The 18225-nt window shown below is 31.9% G+C and overlaps 1 protein-coding gene across 1 annotated transcript in view; it reads left to right on the top strand.

The window, feature by feature from the left end:
• Positions 1–1449: 1449 nt before the first annotated feature.
• LOC126810350 (sorting nexin-14) overlaps positions 1450–18225 on the top strand; it is a 34452-nt gene continuing 17676 nt past the window's right edge. The window contains exons 1-19 of the mRNA XM_050535354.2: positions 1450–1636; positions 2777–2845; positions 3283–3334; positions 3527–3606; positions 3829–3907; positions 4818–4861; positions 5288–5375; positions 5658–5742; positions 6546–6702; positions 8266–8341; positions 8469–8513; positions 8859–8939; positions 10615–10729; positions 11048–11203; positions 11580–11637; positions 12345–12411; positions 12768–12826; positions 17161–17231; positions 17793–17854. Of these exons, the coding sequence (XP_050391311.2) occupies positions 1539–1636; positions 2777–2845; positions 3283–3334; positions 3527–3606; positions 3829–3907; positions 4818–4861; positions 5288–5375; positions 5658–5742; positions 6546–6702; positions 8266–8341; positions 8469–8513; positions 8859–8939; positions 10615–10729; positions 11048–11203; positions 11580–11637; positions 12345–12411; positions 12768–12826; positions 17161–17231; positions 17793–17854 (1542 nt within the window). The 5' untranslated portion in view covers positions 1450–1538. The remainder of the gene's footprint in view (positions 1637–2776; positions 2846–3282; positions 3335–3526; positions 3607–3828; positions 3908–4817; positions 4862–5287; positions 5376–5657; positions 5743–6545; positions 6703–8265; positions 8342–8468; positions 8514–8858; positions 8940–10614; positions 10730–11047; positions 11204–11579; positions 11638–12344; positions 12412–12767; positions 12827–17160; positions 17232–17792; positions 17855–18225) is intronic.

Below are 18225 nucleotides of genomic sequence, written 5' to 3'. Positions count from 1 at the left end.
ACTGTAATTAAAATTCCAAGCATAAATTCTATTGCTCAAAGGCCCCATGCAGCCTCACGATTTTCTTATCCTCATCAGATAGTCCAAAGTCAATCTTGATATTTTTTGTAGTTTGTATTTAACGTAGGCAAGATCCCACCTATATACGCCGCCCAAGAAACACCTGTTTATAGAAGTAGAAGAATAAAGGTATTGAAACAGCATAAATAGTGTGTAACTCTACAAAATAAGATTTTGCGAAGGAATTACATCTTACATTTTAAAGTCTATGAATATGACATGACACAAATACAACTTTGATTCAAAACAATACAAGTTATTATGTCTCAGTTAAACAATACATAAGTAAAACATCGTAAAAAAACACCCAATTGTCGGAAAAGAGGATAAAGGAGAATGAGACATGGTTCAGTGTCCTCGCAGTGCAAATAATAATTGAACGGTAGTCGAAATACCCATCTCTTCGGCATATCAATGACTCCTAACTTTTTACCAACTCTTTTCTAGTGTTTGGCTGACAATTGTCCAGTGTTCGACCGGTACCGGGCAAGTTTTCGACTAACATCTTTTACTGGTTCAGTGTTCGACCCACACTTGTCCAGTGTACGACCTATACCGATACAATTTACGACCGATACCGGTCCAGTGTTTGACCAACACCTGTCCAGTGTTTGACCGATACCTATTTTTTGTACAAATAATACTAATTGTGTTCTTCGCATCTTCAGATCAGATGGTAAATATTACTTTATTGACTTAGTTTCCACCCTTTTCCCGACCTGAGCTCCGCCGAGTTTTCTTTTACTTTATCGACGAGTGTTGATATTTTTTTTATATGAGATTTTATTCATCACCCAATCTTTCCTTACATGCACAAACAAATAAATATAATTCTTTGCGATAGCCTTCACTTTTACTTAACCTGATTATATTACGGCGTGGTGATACATCTTTTTTTGATAGCAATTCAACCATTGCAAAGACCTTTATATTGACCCAATGTTTCCATTAGGGTCAATTAAATAAAAAAATATCATTTTTAATGAAAAAGAAGTTACTTTTAATAAAAAAAAATGAACTGTTCTTTGAAAATACAAAAAAGTAGTTCCTTTTTAACTGACCAATCAGTAGATGAAATTTATCACACAAGCGATATCTCCTGTAGAATGTATTATTGGGTGATAAAATAAAATAAGCCTGGTTGATCTTTTTGTGTGTATATTTCCTCTTATCAGGCGTGGGTGTGAGTGTGTGTGTTGGGGGGGGGGTATATTTAGTATTGGTACAAATTTTTTTTCAACAAACTTTATTGTAAGTTTCTTTTGTAATTATTCTTTCCAACGCTCTACAGCTGCTGTTCAAAGCACCTGAATTTCGCAATATTTGAAGGGTTATCTCCCTTTATAGAACTCTTTAACCAATAAGTTGTAAAAGTGAACTGAAGGGAAAATAATGTAAACATCAACACCCTCTCTCTCTCTTTTGATTTAATTGTTCTATTCTATTTATCTATATTTCTGTTGTATCCAAAAGTGGAAATGATTCCTTGGTTTATCATCAAGCATTACGTTCAAAAACATTCCAAATTCAGCTCCTGTGTTGCTGTTCTGCTTGTTTTCACACTCCTATATTACAGGTAAGAAATTGTCTCATCAGTCGAGTTGGTCACGGATAGCATCACCACTGACACGTCCTGTCAATGATCTTGTGATTGATGCATTGTCAATATAAGTTGTTCATTATTTCCTTTCATTTCAACATCATCAAACCCGTTTTCGGATAGACACCAATTTTATCAGACACTTGCAAATGTACATAATAATTAATAATATAATGTAAGGTAGTGTAGCCTAGTGCCTACTGGTCTACACTTCATTGTAATACTACACTTATTGTAATACTAGAATACATCTTCAAGCTAATTGTATTGAAATGAATATGTCCGGAAATAGTCGATTACAGCTGGGTTTCTGACATATTTTCTGTTGTTCAATTTACCTTAATTTAATACCATGTGGTACTATTCCGTACACTTTCCACAACCCCCTTCCGCTGAATATATTGCCAATAAAAGTCTGTTAATCGTCTTCATCATTGGCTATTATTTGAATCAGACTGAAAAAATTCATATATTGTACACATACTTCAAATTGGTCTTGTAAATTGAAATCAATAAACTCTATTTCATATGTGCCACTTGCCTAGACAAATGGTCAAAAAGCTACATAATGCCTTTAAAGCGCTTGCTGTTATAATTTCATTGAGTGGTCAGATAGACGTTGCTAATTGAAACGCAACAGACTAACTATGACACAGTAACCTGTAAAATTGTGTAACTGGAAAAACAAAATATTGCAATTATAGTAGGAAGTCGTAACTATAATGCATCTGCTGAGTTATAGACATCCAGTTCCATGGGTGATTGCTACTCAATAAGCTTGATTCCAGCTCCACCTGACAGCTGGATCTACTGGTATTCCTTTCAAAAAATGTATTACAAATGTTCAGAAATACAGTTGCTTGGGATTAGGATAAAGCCTTCTTAGAGACTTCCAGTCACACAGTTTTATTCACTGACACTGTTTTTATATCTGGGAAATCCTTTTTAAATCCTGCTTATTCAAACAGGTCATATTTACACCTGTGACACTTTCTGCTAAAGGGGTTTTAAGTGCGTATTTTTCCTTTTTGAGTCTTATTTAAAAATATTATTACAAGGATTATTTTGGATGAATCATGCCAATACTGAAAACAGCATTTTTAAATTTTATTTCAGCTATATTAAGATATTATTTGCAGCATGGTCTTTTATAATAGGAGTAGCTGTCTCATACTGTTTACTCAGGTAATAGATGGTATGGTAGAATACATTAATTTTATCATACCCTGTCAACCCCAAGTTACTGAACAGGAAAAGGTTTTGCCTCTGAGCCTCCTAGGAAAAGGGGAACAAACCCCTTCATTTTGCTATGACTTGAACTTTACCCTTGGAGTAATTGTGGTTGGATGGATTTGGGTAAATCGTGTATGTCAAATTTGATAGAGTAGACAATAAATATTAATATTTTGTAAAGAAAAAAAAAAAAATGGAGTCAGAAATCAGCAATTAATTAAATTTATCTGCTATTATCTCTTTTAAAAGATGAAGGCCATTTTATTTATCCTTTTTCCTATTTATTTATGACTTCAGAGATTCAGTCCCCTAGGTGATTTTAAGTATTTACTTAAATATGTAGTTTCACAAGTACTCAGTACACGTATGTTTTTGAACTTCTATTTCAGTGCCGAAATGCTTGTGCCAAACTTTTTACCAATGTACTCCAGAAAAAGAAAGGTAATTATTATACAAAAGTTAATATATAATTATGATCATCATTCATCATGCATCTCTGAATCAATTTACAGTTTCAAAATTGCTAATTTATTTAAATAAAAGTTGATTAAAAAGTTTGTAGTAAGTTAGATAATTTACTAAATTAAAATATTTTCTAAATCCCTTTCTAAAGTTGAGTCAATTCTTCTTCAGGGTGATTATGGTGATGATGAACTAGCTATGATGAAAACCGTATGCACGGTTTGTGGTCAGCGAAACTGTCCAAGACATAGGTACATGAATACACATACAGAGTTTGGGAGATTTTCTTTAATGTTTATTATCCCGACTATTTTGACAAATATCAATTAGTGTGATTTAACATTAACATACTTCACTGTACATGTATACTTTGAACTCTTATTAAAAAAAAATCATTTTCATTATATATGTGTGTATTACCAAGACCAAAGACATAATATATCAAGTGTTAATTTCAAAGTTGTCTTTTTCAGACCTGAATTAAATATTCTAGCATTTCAACCATGGACAAATATTGAAATAAGAGAAAAAGTCAATCAAGCTTTAGAAGAGGTACTGTTATTATGATATTACTTGGAAGAAATCATATTTTCGAAGCTTTGGTTACAGGCATTGTCATTTCATAGCCATTGCTTCACATAATGTTATTGATTAGTTATCTTAAAGGATACGTTTTATAGGAACCGGGTCAAAGGTTGTTTTCATTGTATAAATTATTATAACTTGATACAGTCCACTATAGATTTTAACTCAGAATTTCTCTAATTCGGTAGTCGAAAAGCACCAAATTACAACCGAATTGATTTGGCCGAATGATTGGAAACACTAGGCGAATTCTCCATCAGATTCACTAGTCAATTGCATCACTTTTCACTTCACAAGATAAAACATGCCAGCGACCATGTCTTCAAACAATCATGTGACTTCTCGACATCAGTTGTGATTGGCTAATGGATTTTAAAAACTAGGCAATATATCAAACATGTTTGATTGGGGCGACACTGGATACACTTGGTGATTATATATCAATCATATTTGATTCGGTGACACTGGACACACTAGGCGATTTTCGGCGCTGATTGATTCAAACAAATGTTTCGGCTAGTGTGTCCACCACTTAAGAACTCTACTTTCAAATAAACTTAATCTAATGGTGTATAACTGTTATTGTAATGGAACATTGAGTAAAAACACATAAGGGGTGTATCAACTATTATGATAAGTCATCAGAAACACCTGGTAGACCAATGAAAATGTTTGTCCATAATTGCTGTCTGATGTAGCAATGGTAAATGAACTAATAATGCTTGTTACAATTACTTTGGAAATATTTAAGAAATAGGCTACCCTAATCTCCAGTGACATGTCATCTTTAGGTCTCATTTTACCATTAATATTGAACACCACGAAACCTCTTTAATTTCTTGACATTTATTAGAAACTTTCTTTTTTGTTATTTCAGTTTGGAGAAATAGTCATGAAAGAATTTGTTTATACTTGGTACAAGTGAGTAACTCTTCAAGATAATTATGCCGACATAGCTTGAATATATAATAAATTGATGTCTACTTGGGATAAATCCAAATCTGGGTCCATTACTGATAATATGCAAGTCCAATGTAGACATAATGCATTGTATTAGAATATGTTATTGTATAATAAATCAGAATTTTCTTTAAACCTGAGGAACAATACCAGATCAGATTGCAAAACAAGCAGTGTAGCTGTACTATTTGCTACTCATATTTGACGCGTTTGTTGCAAAATTCTTATGTAGTTCAAAAAAAAAATTTAATCATTGAAAAGGGCTTCAACAAGATATTATCTACTTGAAAATAGAAGATTACAAAAAGTAATTTGAACCCTGGAGATAAAGACATATATTCATATATTAATGTCTAATTCTTTATATTTGATATTATATTATTTTAGAGATTTAAGTGTAGATGAAGAATTTACTGAAGAGTTAAGAACAAGTATAAAATTTTTAACAGCAGTATTATTTCGTAGAGCTAAAAAGGTAATTATTGTGTATAGATTTGATCCTTTGTAGAGAGATGTACTTATAATCTAAAGTTATGACCACTGAAACCCAAACCTTACGAAGACTAGAGTGTTTATTCAAACATATTGCCTATCAGTGTTGTGGATTGTTGCCCCCTTAATCTAAAAATCTTAAAAAGATATATAAATATTTTCATTGGAATAAACATGTTACCTGTCAAAATTATGATTTGTGCATTTATTAATCCAAGAATCGTTGCCCCAGATATAAGAATTTTTGTTTGATTTCTGCTTACAGCTTGATATTCCTAATTTAATCACAGAAAAAATTATAAAGGCAGCTTTACAACATTTAGATTGCTGTATAAAAGCTCAAAAACAAGGTTTGTTTTCAAATAGTTATTATTTAAGGATGCAGGCATATTACAGAACATGAATTTTGTATGACAGTTATTCATTGTATGAAGTGCGATCCCAGCTTTGCAAATAACAAACTGTGAAAATATGGGATGTTAAAATTAAATAGTTGTTGTGATATCTGAAAACTACTTAGAAATAAAGGGAATTGTATAAATACATCACATGACTGTAATTCCAACCTTAAGCAATCTCAAATTAGTTATAAAAACCATCAAAGGGCTATAGTACATCAGATCCTTAAACAAGACAGCATATTTTATCGTCTTGTTGCCCTTTTAATTCAGTCTGTTTGCACATGGAAGCCTTTCCATCAAATTATTTGATAAGGAAAAACAGTACTAGAAACAGACAATATCATCCAGTCTTCGGCATTGCAAACACGACTTATTGGTCAATTTAAATCAACATATATGTTGTCATCCAACCATGGTATCCATTATTTAAGACAAATTGAAAACTTTAAAATGGGCACACGATTTGTGTGCCAGAATGCTTTCGAGCGCCATTTGTTACGAAGCGACTAAATAAACATATCCCACGGGAGAATACTACTGTAGACTGCCATTCAATTTGGACATATTTCACTGAACATTACTGATTAGAAATTACAGTAAAAACAGAAACGATTGAACATAAATCAGTATATATACTTTCATAGTACATATATGCATTGCGACCCATTGGTGTCCATTTCTAGGTGCCAAAGAATAGAGAATTAGCTCCTTTAAGTTTAAGTTGATATAAATATTTTGTATACTATGTATAGTTTCAGATGGAAGAGATATTCAACAAGCCACTTTAGATTATTTAGGTTCTGATGTTCACACTGCAATGTGGAGTAGAAAAGCAGAAGTTGAATATTTGCGCTGTTTGGTGGAGAGTTTATTTCCATATATACTTAAACCAGAAGCTCTGCATTCGAAGTAATTTATAATTTTTAATAGCCTAGAATAGAATTAATGAAATCAAACAATTCAGTATAGTAATAACATTGCTTAATTATTAATCACATTTTTGGTACATGTATGCTTAAGACCCCAACCCCAAAATATGGTGTACATAAATCTATCCCTGTTTTGTGAAGAAATATATCCTGGATCAATTTATGATTTAATCCGGAATCATTATTATTAAGGGGTGAGGCTACCTGAAAAATGTTTTCTGAAATTATAAATCTATTGAATTGAAAATGGCATAAGTAGTTAGGAAATGTAATAAACACAGGAAAACTAAAATTAACAAAAAGTTGTTTCCAGGTAACTCATTTTGGGGGGAAAAATGTGAAAAACGTAGGTACACCATATCTCTGGCCCTAATGATAACCCTAAAACCAGACCACGGTTTTCTGTATAATTTTTATAGTTTCATGGAAAATGGTGTTTAAAACATTTGCCTCACCACAATATTTTGTCTTGGAGAAATGAAATGAAATGAAATGGAGTTTTTAACGTCCTACTGTTCTGCTCCTAACCTGGGCTAATGAAGACGGGCATACGCCATACAGTGTGCTATGAGGGAAATTTTGCCCGAACAGCAGCACTACGGCCTACTCTTATATCGAATTCCAACTGCCAAGGGATCTTTTACGTGCACGCCATTGTGTACACGGGACCTCGGTTTTTCGTCCCATCCGAACGACTAGACAGCTTTCCTTGTCAGCCCCTCCGTCCTGCATCACTGACAAGGGATCTTTTACGTGCACGCCATTGTGTACACAGGACCTCGGTTTTTCATCCCATCCGAACGACTAGACAGCTTTCCTTGTCAGCCCCTCCGTCCTGCATCACTGACAAGGGAGTACCACGCCGGAAAATCTGGATGAACTTTCTCGGCCAATGCAGGGATCGAACACCCGACCTCCAGGCTAGCGAGCTAGTGTCTTACCCACTTAGTCACGTGATCCCCTTGTCTTGGAGAAATATTTTGATAACTTTTGAAATATTAATGATGAAACAAATGGCTTTCTGTCTGATTCTGCCGTAGATATTTGTTTTTATATCCTGCAAATTTGGTGAAGATATCTTAATTAGTTATACAGAGTTATAGTATACCTACATTCTTCATACTCCCCCCCCCCCCCCCCAAAAAAAAAAAATGTGTTACCCTGGCAACAATTTTTTTTAATGTTAGTTTTCCCTTGTTTTTAAATTTCCTATCTACTTGTACCATTTTCAATTCAATAGTTTAAAATTTCAGAACAAAACTTTTCGGGTAGCCTCCCCCTTTAACCCAAAAGCCCATTGGGTAAGAGTGCATGCCAAATTTTGAGTAAAAGGAACTTATACAGCACTCTAATTATACTATGATCCCTATTTGAACGGCTGATTGTATTGGTCTTAATGCATTATGGATGGAATATACCAGTAACATTGTTAAATTCTTATACTTATCTAGGATGTCTCAAAGCATAATTATTACATTTTTGGTGGGAATGGCATATACTTTGTTTTGAATTGATGCTCTTCGTTTGTTATTTTGTATTGCAGGAGTATGTGTACTTTAGTTAGAGAAATATTAGCTGGATCTGTTTTATTACCAGCTATGGATGCTATAGCTAATCCTGTAAGTACTTATCATTCCTTGTACTAAATATTCCTTAAAGATGTCAATTACTATAATAATTTGTTGATTTTACATGCACTTGTTTTGATATAGAAACAAGCTTTATCGAATTTGGTATTTATTTCAGGATATGGTGAATAATTTAATATTGATATTTCTAGATGATACTCCGGTAAGTTAATCTTGTTTATTTATATTTCTTCTTGTTTAGTCCTTTCCATTCCCAGTGAAACATAAAGCCTTCATATTAGATATCCATCGATTACTGTCCATTGCTACTTTCTTTGATTCTCTATTGCTTGCTTGTGTAGTCCAGTCTAATGTCTGAAATGTAATGTTTGAATTGGGGCATCTGACAGAATGTCAAATCCATTGTTATTTGATGGATCAACTATGGTATTTTGATTTGTTCTTTCCCACAGTTCCTGGTTTGAGATGCCATCTAACATCTTATATGCATTCTTTCATTTTCTGTTTTGCGGACCAGTTAACTTTTATAATCTCAACATGTTTTCAGCCACCAGAAGCCACAGAACCACCATCACCCTACGTACCATTTCTACATACATTTACTCAACATGTTGATAAAACAATGTCTGTAAGTATTAACTTTATATATTTACTCAACATGACTGTAAGTATGAATTTTATACATTTTCTCAACATGTTAATAAAATTGTGTCTTTAAGTATTAACTTTATACATTTACTCAATATGTTGATAGCACAATGTCTGTAAGTATGAACTTTAAAAAAATGTAAGTAATGTTATTGTATTGTCTTTTATTTGGCTGTAGGAGTCATTTGATGGCTTACATTTCATTATACCGGTCTCTGGACTTATAGTTGGTTTTTACTTCCTTTAGAGGTCATTTCTCTGCATAAATATAAATATTTGTTTTCCTACTACAATAAAACCCCTCCAATTACGGCTGAATCGAAGGGAATACAGGAATTAAGTGTCTTATTCAAGGAGTCAACACAGTGTGTGCTTACAGAATTACAGAACTAGCTCGCTAACCATTGTGGCATTTTCCTTCTCTTTGAGAAATAAAGTTATACAGTAGAATCTGTATGAGCAGCCACTCCTATTCAGCGACATCTCCTTGTAAGCGGTCACGATAAATTCCCCCCGTAGAAATTCTGTTGTTTCATCTCTTTATTCAACGGTCACTCCTCTAACGCGGCCAGCGGTCACTATTTTACTAATAAATTCAACAAAACATCGCCCATTCAACGACCATTGTTGAATGATACCATCTTGTCGTTCTTTGTAACACCCCCGCTAATCCGGTGAGTAGTAGTTAATTAACTGGACCCCCACTGATCAGGTAAAAAGAAATGTAAAAATAACAATCAACCCGGGATTATCTGTTAATTAATCTTTTGTTTTATTAAACGACTAACCTGATCATTGTTTTCACACGTAACGACACATTATTTGATCCTGATTAAATAAAATAAAAGTACCGAGTTTTGTCACTATCATCTAGTATCTCTCTTAGCGCCTCCTATAATATTACATACAGAGTTACACCCCCTGTAAATAGGTGATAAAATTAGCGATGTTTTTTTGTTCATGTGCTTTTTTGATAAAATAAAATTAATTCATCGATTTTCTTCACAAAAATGGATAAATATTATCGAATGCATCACAATGGTAGACAGTAGTATCGAAGGTTGGTACAAAATGACAAGTTTACAGAAGTTATGTCCGAGATTTGAGTAAAGAATTTTCGTTCGGTGCAAGATTCAGCGACGGTCAAATTTACCGCTTTCAATGCATTCAAGCGTAATATTTAATTTGTCAGCACAATTTTCGTTCGGCGCAAGATTCAGCCACGACCAAATTTACCGCTTCCAATGCATCCAAGCGTAATATTTAATTTATGTCAGCACAAAAAGCAACGAGATTTTATTAAGAGGCCACTCCCGTTAAGCGGTCAGTTGTGAAAATTCCCTTGGGTGGCTGCTTAATGCAGATTCTACTGTATTTCAAAATAAAAAAAGGTGTCTTTTTTTTCCATTTATTGGGAATAGATAATAGATGTGCATACCCTTTTGAAATAGATTTGTGGATTCATCTGTGTTATATGGGTAATATATGTTACATGGGTATCTGTGTTATATGGGTAATAGATGTTACACTTATCTGTGTTATATAGGTAATAGATGTTACATTTTTCTGTGTTATATGGATAATAGATGTTACATTTACCTGTTTTATATGGGTATTGGATGTTACATGTTAGATTTTTAACATTGTTTTTGTAGTGTCTGAGATTAGAATTAAAAGATATACTTGAACAACCGGTGTTATTGTACTCATTCATGCAGTTTTTAAAGAAAGAAGCAGCTGTTAATGTTCTGCAGTTCTGTCTATCATGTGGTAATGTACTCTTTATATTATTTACTTATACTAAAGTTTGAACTAATTACATTTCATCTATGTATTCTTTAGTAAGAATATAGGAATAGGTCAATTTGAAAACTTTATAAACCTTGTTTTACTCTAGATAGTGTGCAATATTCAAATTTTACTAAACAACGTTAGGTTCCAAAATGTTTGCATGAACTTTTGCTCTTTTAGGTATACATATGCTAAAATTTGAAACAAAATGTTAATTTACAGAAGTTTTTGTCAAGTAATAGTGTTTTTTATATATATATATCTTTATTCATGCTAATGTTAATTTTCTATTTGTAGAGGATTTTAATAAAAGAATTCTTAGTCCCGATGTATCACAGAGTGAATTTGTCGAATTACATAGTATGGCTAAAGATTTATATAAGAGTTATTGTGATCCGAATGCCCTTGATAGAATCAATTTTAGTGAGAAGATAATAAATGAATTGAGTGATGGTAATCTTATATTTTTCTAATTTTGAATGTTCAAACCAGCATGTGATCTGTCAATATGCCTATACAACACCTAACTTTTATCCATATTTTGAGTAAATCCACAGTATTCATGTACTGCTCATATATAATAGTTGGTTGAATCATGGCGACAAATTCTTTTCTCTCTTTCAATTCATTTTAAAATAACAGAATTGTAAATTCGTATAAAAAAAACAGAAGAGATTTATCAACTAATTCTAATGGGGAATATGATTGGATTGTATCATTAAATGTAAAACCATCATAGAAAACAAGAATATTTGTTTTTGTTTTAAGTCATGGTGGATGACTATTTTTTTAAATGATAATTATATTCTACATGTTCTATATATCACAGTTATTAATAGTCCTCCAGAACAGATTGTACGTCTTCGAACATCATTTACCATGTTTCAGTAAGTAGTAGAGATAAATCCATGCTTTTATTTAACTTTTATACCTAGTGGCTAAACACCATTTTACAAGAATTATGCCAGAAATTAGAGAATTGATATTTAATATTAATCATTGCCTTGGACTTTGAAGAAGAAGAATAAACAATTGGCAGCCATTACACAAAAATTTTGATAAAGCCATCCATGTACATTGTATTTCAAATCTAAAGTTTCTGATTGACTGATATTCAATATCTATTGGGCAGTGACTCTTCTATAATTTCTTAACATCGATGTTAGGATACAAATAATACACTTCATAAAATCTTGGGAAATCTTTATTTATGACATTCGTAACAATGGATAACCATAAATAGCTAAAAGTAGATCATAATTTATAAACACTAAAAATCACTTTAATTAGGGACATAAAGTTTAAAGCAAACTCAACCTGTTATAACAAATCTTGTCCAGTCACATAGTCAAGCTGCATTAACTTGCAAAATTTATTATAGTTATAAATACATACAAACTAGATAATTCCTCAAAATACTAATGGAGAATATTCGTTTAAAGATATGTTTCAGGGCTAACATGACTGGGGTACCTAATGAACTTGTGATATGTCTGTTGCACAATAACTCCCCTCTAAATGCAAAACAGGAACTTATCTCGTAACTGTATATTATGTTTATCGAAATATTGTTTTATATAATATTATTTTTTAGGGCTTATGAACATGCCTATGATTTATTAGAGAACACCTTTCTTCCTCTCTTTCATCAAAGTGATGATGTAAGTATTCTATATTAATGTTTTGGGATTAACCGTTCAGTAATATATTGTATCAAATCACAAGGTGTGAATTGTCATATTTGTCAGTGGTGCAGGACAGTGTCTAGTTGTTTGGATGGTACCAAAAACTAAGGTCCCTTGTACAAGTTGGCATGCAAGTAAATGGACTCTAGACAGTTTGAATTCGAAATGAGTGGGCTGTCCATGCAAAATTTCCCTTCACATTGTATAGCGTCTGCCTGTCTTCAATAGCCCAGTCGATGTAGCAAGGTAGGATGTTATACCTCATTTAATTTCATTTGATATATAAAAATTGTGTTAAACCTGTTTGTATAATATATTACATGTATTTATAGTATTATACTATGTTATGTGGTGATAGATCTGGCTCCCAGTCTTCTAGAAACTCATCAAGGTAAAAACTATATTACATTTTGTTGTAGATTTGATTTGTGAATAATTTTTCAAATGGCTGAATGAAAACATGTTATGTGCATCGTAAACAACTAATATAGCATGATGTTAAAGCAATTTCCTTTCTAGACTCCCTGTTTACTGCATGATAATTACAGAGGCGTTAAAACTTTCACCGTTCAAATTAATGTAATTTTATGTTCAAAATTAGTCTAGTCAAAACTCAGCTAATTACTCAATAACCAAGAACTAGCCTACTTAGATCTCAAGTATACGCTGAACATTTGAAGACCTCTATAGCCTATGTTATGAATGACTCATCTCCATCTTTGCAATGGATTGGCAGATTTGTGTCACATTTTTCATGCAACCTAATCTGAACACCTATGATATAAGTGAATGGTCATATTCAAAGTTCTAATTCCTCTTTAAATTACATATCAGTGAAATTAAAAGTTTCAATGTAAATTGAAAGATTTATAATTTTCTGAAAAATTTCCAATCCCATAACATAGATTTTTATTATCTTGATCATCAATCAACCATTTACAGTATCTTGATACACTGTTATTTAAAATTAATAGATAAATCAGCAAGACGTAAAACTTTTATATTTGAGAAATGTTTTCAGGACTTCTTAAAATGTTTAAAGTGTGTGCCCTATGAACATGCCTCAATGCATGGAGTACTAATATATACATGTACATATTGTTATTATTAATCATACACTGTTGCTTTAAAAATTAGATCACATATGAATAAGTAAAAGAAGTGGTTTGCTTTGTAATGTTTTATTAAATGTAATTATGTATTAAATAATATTACTTTCATCAGTCACTTAGTTGGACAAAGACTAAACAGTACTAGGTAGGATTAAAAGTGAATATGTCAAAATAATCATGTTTTGTTTTGCTTCATTTAGTCACATTTCTCTTATAGTTTAAAGAGCACATACAATGGCATAACAAAATTTAATGTACATATAGCAAGTGGTTACTATATACACATTACATCAAGTTCACACCAATCTGGTTAGAATTAATTGAGCCATCTTCACTCAAAGTTGTAGACCTCCCGTAAAAATGACTTTGGCAATTATCGAAAACACTTTTAAACCCCTTAAACGCCAGTGACATCGCAGTGACCAAATTGATATAAGAAATTTTAATTCCATAATGACCATACACACAGCCTGGATGTGTACTCATTAACGCCTGACTGATTCCTTAATCTTTTTTTTATAATATATGAAATTTGAGCAGGACAAATTAGCATAGCTTAAAAGAGTAATTTAACTTTTTAGAATTTGTTTTATAAATGCCATAACCAAAACAGTTGCTGTAGCCATATTCCTGTATCATTTTGATCAGAATATATTGGAGTAAGCCAACAATACTAATACAATAAAAGGCTTCCAATTAAAACAAGATGTGTATGAAATTGTTATTGACACCGCTAATATATGAACATCAATGAAGCTAATATAAATAATTGATTATGTCAGCTTTTACAAAACAAACTGGTTTCAATTAATAATCATATAAGTTTAGTTCTTCAACATTTGCATTATTTATGTTATTGGTCATTAAGAATATTTAGAGTGATCCTGTTATAGTAGTTTTCAATTCAGACAAGATTTGTCAAGATAAATGATTGTTATGTTTCATTGGTATTTCATGTTATAATTTAGAACAAATCAAAATGCAAATAGCACTCTGTTAATCTCACCAATTAATTATCACCTTATTAGTCGGGAGATAAAGATTATTGATTGGGTAACCAAGTTGAGTTTCTTGATCATCATAAAAGCCAGGACATCTGTACATGTATTTTGTGATCTCCGTCACACGACTGGATTAAAATAAGGTTTAATGTTGCAGAAAAAACACAAGGTTTTTAAAACAGACTTTGTGAATTGAATTGCCATGCCATTTTATTTTATCACTTTATATTAACTTTGAATTTACATGGTGTTTATCAAATAATTTGCAGTCATACAATTAAAGATAATGTGGCATTAGCTAATTTCAGAATTTCAGGCCCGTAGAGAGAGGGGGGGGGGGAGCAAGGGAAGTCAGCTACCCTTGCTCCCCCCCCCCCCACCAACATTTTTAGGCTGGCTACTTGCCTGAATTTACTCTAAAATATTATAATCCAATCACGAGTTATAATGCATAACAATACCAGTCAAGAAAGGCCCGTCATTAACAATGCTGCTACCGTATATAGAATTTATTATAACTTAGGTAACGATTACTACAGCCAGCTTGTTAATTGAAGCGCGCTGTCAATCCACATCAACTTGAGTATACAGTGAAAAGGTGTGTAGTCCTTGTGACATCACTCGCCAATTCACTGGATTAAGGCTGTGATAGAAAAATTGGGAAGTGTTTTAGAGGGTCTAACATACAAATGGTCATATATCGAATAATTTTAATCAGATTGGTGTGTAATTGGCTAAAGTGTTGATAATAAATAGTGGTTTCAAGTACACACTATTTTGATATAAACATTTATGTACTCTTTAATTTTTATTCTTTTTATCAATGTGTAGGTCTTATTTTATCAGTTAGCAGTATGTGAAATAGTTTTAATGTGGGTGTATATTGTCATCGCCATCATGCTTCAGTTTGTCTTTAAGTCAGAGTTTCTCATCTGATTTTTTAAAAATTTGCACAGATGCTTCAAAATTCAACAGTTATCTTCCCATTTATTTATGAACCTTTGAAATCTTGTGAAAATGAGTAAAAATCTAATCAGTTATCTCCCCATTTATTTATGAACCTTAGAAATCTTGTGAAAATGAGGAAAAATTTAATCAAGAGTTTTTGATTTGATTTGCAAATACTTGTTCCACCGTTTAAAAAAAAAAAATTGTGATTCATGGTGGATTTTTAAAAATATTTGCACTGCAGGATTTATTGACAATGATCTTAGAATTAGCATATGCGACATCCTGCTGGTTGGTGTATTAAGGGGCCTAACAAACTACTCTCCATGTCTTCTTCTTTTTACATAGGTGTTAATAAAGTAGCAATATGTCATCTAGTTTTACCATATTGTTTTAATCAAATTGCTGTGATTATTTTTTTATAATTTTTTGTTTTAATTTAGTCAAAACATGCCAAAATGGGGGTCAATAACTAAGTGTCATTTTTTGAATATCAAGGGAACTACTTTGAGCTCTGTGTTTGTGTGGGATGTTACTGGGTTATCCTATTGAACTGTGCCATGTAATAAGTTTGAAGCACTTTCCCTATAAAATTGATGGTTTGAAAGAGACAGAATAAAAATCAAGTATAAAGTCTAAAAACAATTTCCAGAACAAGTACCAGAAAACTAATTTTGGGTCCCAAAATTGTCCATATCAATCGATGCCACAATATTGTCACCCATGCCCCTCAGTCTGTTCATGTCGAAACATGGTATGTGTTATTATATCCATGAGTTTGAATTAGATATTTATTCAACATTTGTTTACCGGTACTCAGTTATTATCCTTGATCTAGACATAATTGTCCAAATATGTAATCAACATATTAGTGTCTACAATTTACATCCAATTCACTTGATCAATTATCTCTACTTTGATCAATTATCTCTACTTATATTCAAACACTGTGAAAATCTAACTCCCCAAACTAGTCCTTACATGCGGTTGCCATATCTGAAACCTACAAATGGTTGGTCTAATATAGCATATGCCCTTTAAGTAATCATACTTTTGATTTATAAAACAATTATTTTGTCTGGTTTGTTATCACTTTGATAAAAATTCATGTGAATTGCATGATTAATTAGTATGTCAGTTCATTTGACTTTCTTAATTTATTTCAAAGACAAAGAAAATGGAACTGAAAGGGGCACATTGTTATTATCAATCAGATTCTTTGCTGAAGTTCTTTTTTCATTTTTATTTTTAAATCTGTCAGTTTAATAGTCTGTGCAATTAAAATCTTTAATTTACTACAAACATTAAAGCTTTTTAACAATTTTTTTTTAGTTTTTAGTATCTTTATTTACTTTCAGAATTTTGTAAGTGATTATTTATCAAGTTGGGAAAATTTAAGTGAATAGTTTGAAGCTTGTTAAATTATAATGCATAATAGAGCTTTACTTAAATCATGTTTTTGTTGATACAATACGATACAATCTGTATTGAATTTGATCAAATAACTGCTGTATACTAGTAGCAATAAAACATTTAGATTTTTGTCATTTTTATTCATTATTAAATACTGTTTTAAAATCACAATTAGATCCTTAATATGAAAAATAGGAAATGTTATTACAGATTAATATTTTATATTTTAGTCTATTTTTCGATATTTTCAGATTAGCGAAAAAGAAAGATGTATTATCTAATCTAGGTAGTAAATTAAAGGGTGTGTTTAAGGCCAACACAGGTAAATATTAAACTACATGTATTACCTTATGTAAATCTTTACAGATAAGGCCATACAAAGAAATATTCTGGTTCTCAGACAACCTTTACTAAAATTCTGATGTGGGAGTTTTTTTTTATTTTTGTCTTTTTATTTTGTCAGAGGATCGCTACTGGGTTAAATGTATTCTCACAGACATTGCATTTCAACTCAAGGCACTACATTTATCTCATCATGTAGTGTGATTACCCAGTATCATTTATGATTGTCAGTATCATTTATCAGGGTTGTGTACTTGATAAATGAGCCTATGCCACATTTCAGGATTCATTCAAATATTTTGCAGTAAATTGTCAGTGTCTTTCGACCAACCTGTCCCTTGATCTGCGTCTACTGACTTGTTGGACTTGAATACAGGAATGTTTCTTATTTAAAGTCTCAAAAAGAACCAAACATACAGATCCAGATCTCTGTAACCATTGTGTAATTTTCATCCCCTGTTGAATTTGATTGCGGTATTTAATTAATGAATGAAATATAATAAATTAGCTGAATTATTGAAATGTATGATATTTTCTGTAGGTGAAGAGAAATTGCATGGTTTAGAATTTAGTGATACAGATCTTGCACTTCCAACTAATTCTGTAAGTTTTTACAATGGGTAATTTGTTTTAATTGATTTTATAAGCTATGCCAACTGCACATATTTCAGTAAAATTTAGTGATATATATTGAATTTAAAGGGACATTACTAAGTAATTTCTATAAAATGATCACATTGTACTCAATTTCTAATGGATTTTAGAATATGATTGAAATAAATAGGTTCAGTTGGCAATTATGGTTTGCTATCATTATGTTTGAAAGCTGGAAATGTTTGATCTGGTAGGTGACCTATTGAAACAACACAACAGCATACATTTTATGACATACCCATTGAAGTTACATGCACCGCCGACATGCAGTTGGCAAGTTTTAAAAATGTGAATCATTTTAGGTCTCCCCAACCATTAAA

This window comes from Patella vulgata, chromosome 2 (assembly GCF_932274485.2).
Source record: "Patella vulgata chromosome 2, xgPatVulg1.2, whole genome shotgun sequence".
In the NCBI taxonomy this organism is placed as follows: domain Eukaryota; kingdom Metazoa; phylum Mollusca; class Gastropoda; family Patellidae; genus Patella; species Patella vulgata.
The sequence above is the reverse complement of the archived record's forward strand: the minus strand, read 5'-3'. Positions and strand labels throughout refer to the sequence as shown.